At 51.0% G+C, this 2,500-nt stretch overlaps 1 protein-coding gene across 2 annotated transcripts in view; it reads left to right on the plus strand.

The window, feature by feature from the left end:
• Positions 1-1,321: 1,321 nt before the first annotated feature.
• LOC127001565 (TNF receptor-associated factor 5-like) overlaps positions 1,322-2,500 on the plus strand; it is a 19,820-nt gene continuing 18,641 nt past the window's right edge. For both annotated transcript variants that reach the window (XM_050866314.1, XM_050866315.1), the window contains exon 1: positions 1,322-1,935. In XM_050866314.1, the coding sequence (XP_050722271.1) occupies positions 1,845-1,935 (91 nt within the window). In that variant the 5' untranslated portion in view covers positions 1,322-1,844. The remainder of the gene's footprint in view (positions 1,936-2,500) is intronic.

Below are 2,500 nucleotides of genomic sequence, written 5' to 3' on the forward strand. Positions count from 1 at the left end.
CCCCGGAGACGCTGAGGAAGGGGAGGAGGAGGAGGAGGAGGAAAAAGAAAAGGACGCAAAGAAAACGAAGAACAAGAACTAGAACAAGAACAAGAAGAAAAAAACAAGAAAAACAACAACAAACAACAAAAAGAAAGCAGAGGAGGAAGAGGAGGTACAAAGAACAGATGAAAGAGAGGAGAAACAAATCTTAACGGAGGGAGAAAGAAGAAAGAAGCAGAAGCAGGGGAAGAGGAGGAGGAGGATGGAGAGGAAAAAAATGAGCAGGAGGAAGAGGAGGAGGCGGTAGGCGGTAGGAGTAAATGGCACTGAGGAGGCAGAAGAAGAGGAGGGGACAGCCACATCGGAGAGGATTAAATGACAACAAAAGTCTTGAGAGCGCGCGAGGCAGCTGCCAAACACCGACCCCAAGACCCACTGGGACAATATTTACAGAGCCTGAAGGTGTTGACTCGCCCTCTTTGCCCTGACGTCACGGGAGTACGCGGCGCCCTGCAGGGGGTGGGGGGGAGGGGGGGAGGGTGAAAGGGTAGTGACAGCAGCAAGATGGGACGGATTATCTCTTACCCTCTAACTAACCCTTTCTCTTACTTCCGCATCCTCTTCCCGTGCTATTTATTTTTTCCCGTTTCATCTCTCCCCTTCCCTTTTTTTCGCTCCTCTTTTTTCGTTTGATCTTTTAATCTTCTTTTGATTTTCTTGTGAGCTTCTTCTTCTTATTCTTCGTTTTCCTTTTTTTCTTCTTGTTCTTCTCATTTATCTTTGCCCTTCTCTCCAACAAAGTGCTTCATTTTTTCATCCTCTTCTGTATCGTCGTCCAGCATGTTGTTTTCCTCCTCCTCCTCCTCCTCCTCCTCCTCCTCCTCCTCCTCCTCCCCCTGCCGCCCCACGCATTCCAAAGCTGCATACGTGAGGAATGCGAGCGGCGCGGCGGCACGGATGACCTGCTTCCCACCGCCTGCTCGGCTCTTCAACATTCCCGCTGACGGAGAGGTGAACGCGCTGACTGAACACCCCGACCTGCGTCACCTGAAGAAGGCAGAGGGACAGGGGAGAGAGAGAGAGAGAGAGAGAGAGAGAGAGAGAGAGAGAGAGAGAGAGAGAGAGAGAGAGAGAGAGAGAGAGAGAGAGAGAGAGAGAGAGAGAGAGAGAGAGAGAGAGAGAGTGGGGGAGGAGGGATAGGGCAGAGGTGATGCCCGGCGGGGGAGGCAAAGACGGATGGTGCCAGTGACACATGCCAAGAGGGGGTGACGTACGCGCACACACACACACACACACACACACACACACACACACGAGCGTCAGAGGTGAGAAAGAAAACAAACCTGCCGTGTGAGGTGAGGCGAGGTGACGTGCCAGCGCTTCGGCCGTCACTGTAGCGGCTCCCGTGGCCCTGTGCACTGCCTAGCTGGTGCTCGAGGCTCACCTAGGGGCGCCGCCTTATAACCAACCCGCAAAACAACCCGTCAACCCGCCAACGAAACATCAAGCCCGTCTACTTCAGTGAGTGCCATCAGGGCCAAGACGAAGGCACTGGTCATTCATTCGCCTTCACACGCCACACTCCAGCTGAGACATTGCATACCTCACCTCAGGCTGCCCCCCTTCGAACTATCCGGCAAATCAGCCCTTGATTCTGAGTGTACCAACTGAAGTAAGACGAGGCCACTGAGGGTTCAGCGGCCACCATCCCGCAGAGACAACCTTACACGCCTTGCTGACTTACGACAACGGAGAGCAACCAAGCGAGTACACCGCCAGCAAGCCGTGAAGGACACAACATCTGAAGCCAGTGTGAGCGCTGTGCCCATCCCTCGGTGAAGCCAAACAATCCCGCCTCAGCCATGTGGGCGGCACGCCTGTGTGTTCTGGCAGCTTTTGCCGCAGTGGGCTGCAGCACCGGGGACGGGATACACTCCATGCTCAACCAGCTGGGTAAGGAAAGGCTGCGCAGGGCAAGGAAAGAAATGTAAGGCCTAAATAGAGGCATCAAAAGCTATAGGGCGGGTTTAGATATTAAAAGCAGTAGAAGGAAGTGGGCAGGTCATATTATGCGAATATCAAAGAATAAATCAACAACCACAGAGATAAAGGGCCAACACATAAATGCAGAAGTCAAAGCAGACAGAGAACGAAGTGGAGAGATAAAAATGGAACCTTCCCTGGAGCAAAATGAGCACATTAACATCAGAGGAGGAGCAATGGAAAATGTCAGGAGAGGCCTTTGTTCTGCCGTGCGTAAATAATGACTGATGATTATGTAGAGAGGACTCATGGAAGGGAGACATCCACCTTCATTTGCTCAGGATCCCTCAGTAATGTTCGTTAACTGCTTTTACACGTCAATCGTTCCCATTATCTAGTAGTAGCCGTAGTAATAAAAATAACATAACAAGTGGGACAGCAAAGACCTAACCAGAGATGAGGAGCAAACAAAAAATAAATAAAAATAAACGATACTTATGAAATACAGTAATAAGGAAAACCAATTATCGTCTTC

Source organism: Eriocheir sinensis, chromosome 21 (assembly GCF_024679095.1).
Source record: "Eriocheir sinensis breed Jianghai 21 chromosome 21, ASM2467909v1, whole genome shotgun sequence".
Lineage (NCBI taxonomy): Eukaryota > Metazoa > Arthropoda > Malacostraca > Decapoda > Varunidae > Eriocheir > Eriocheir sinensis.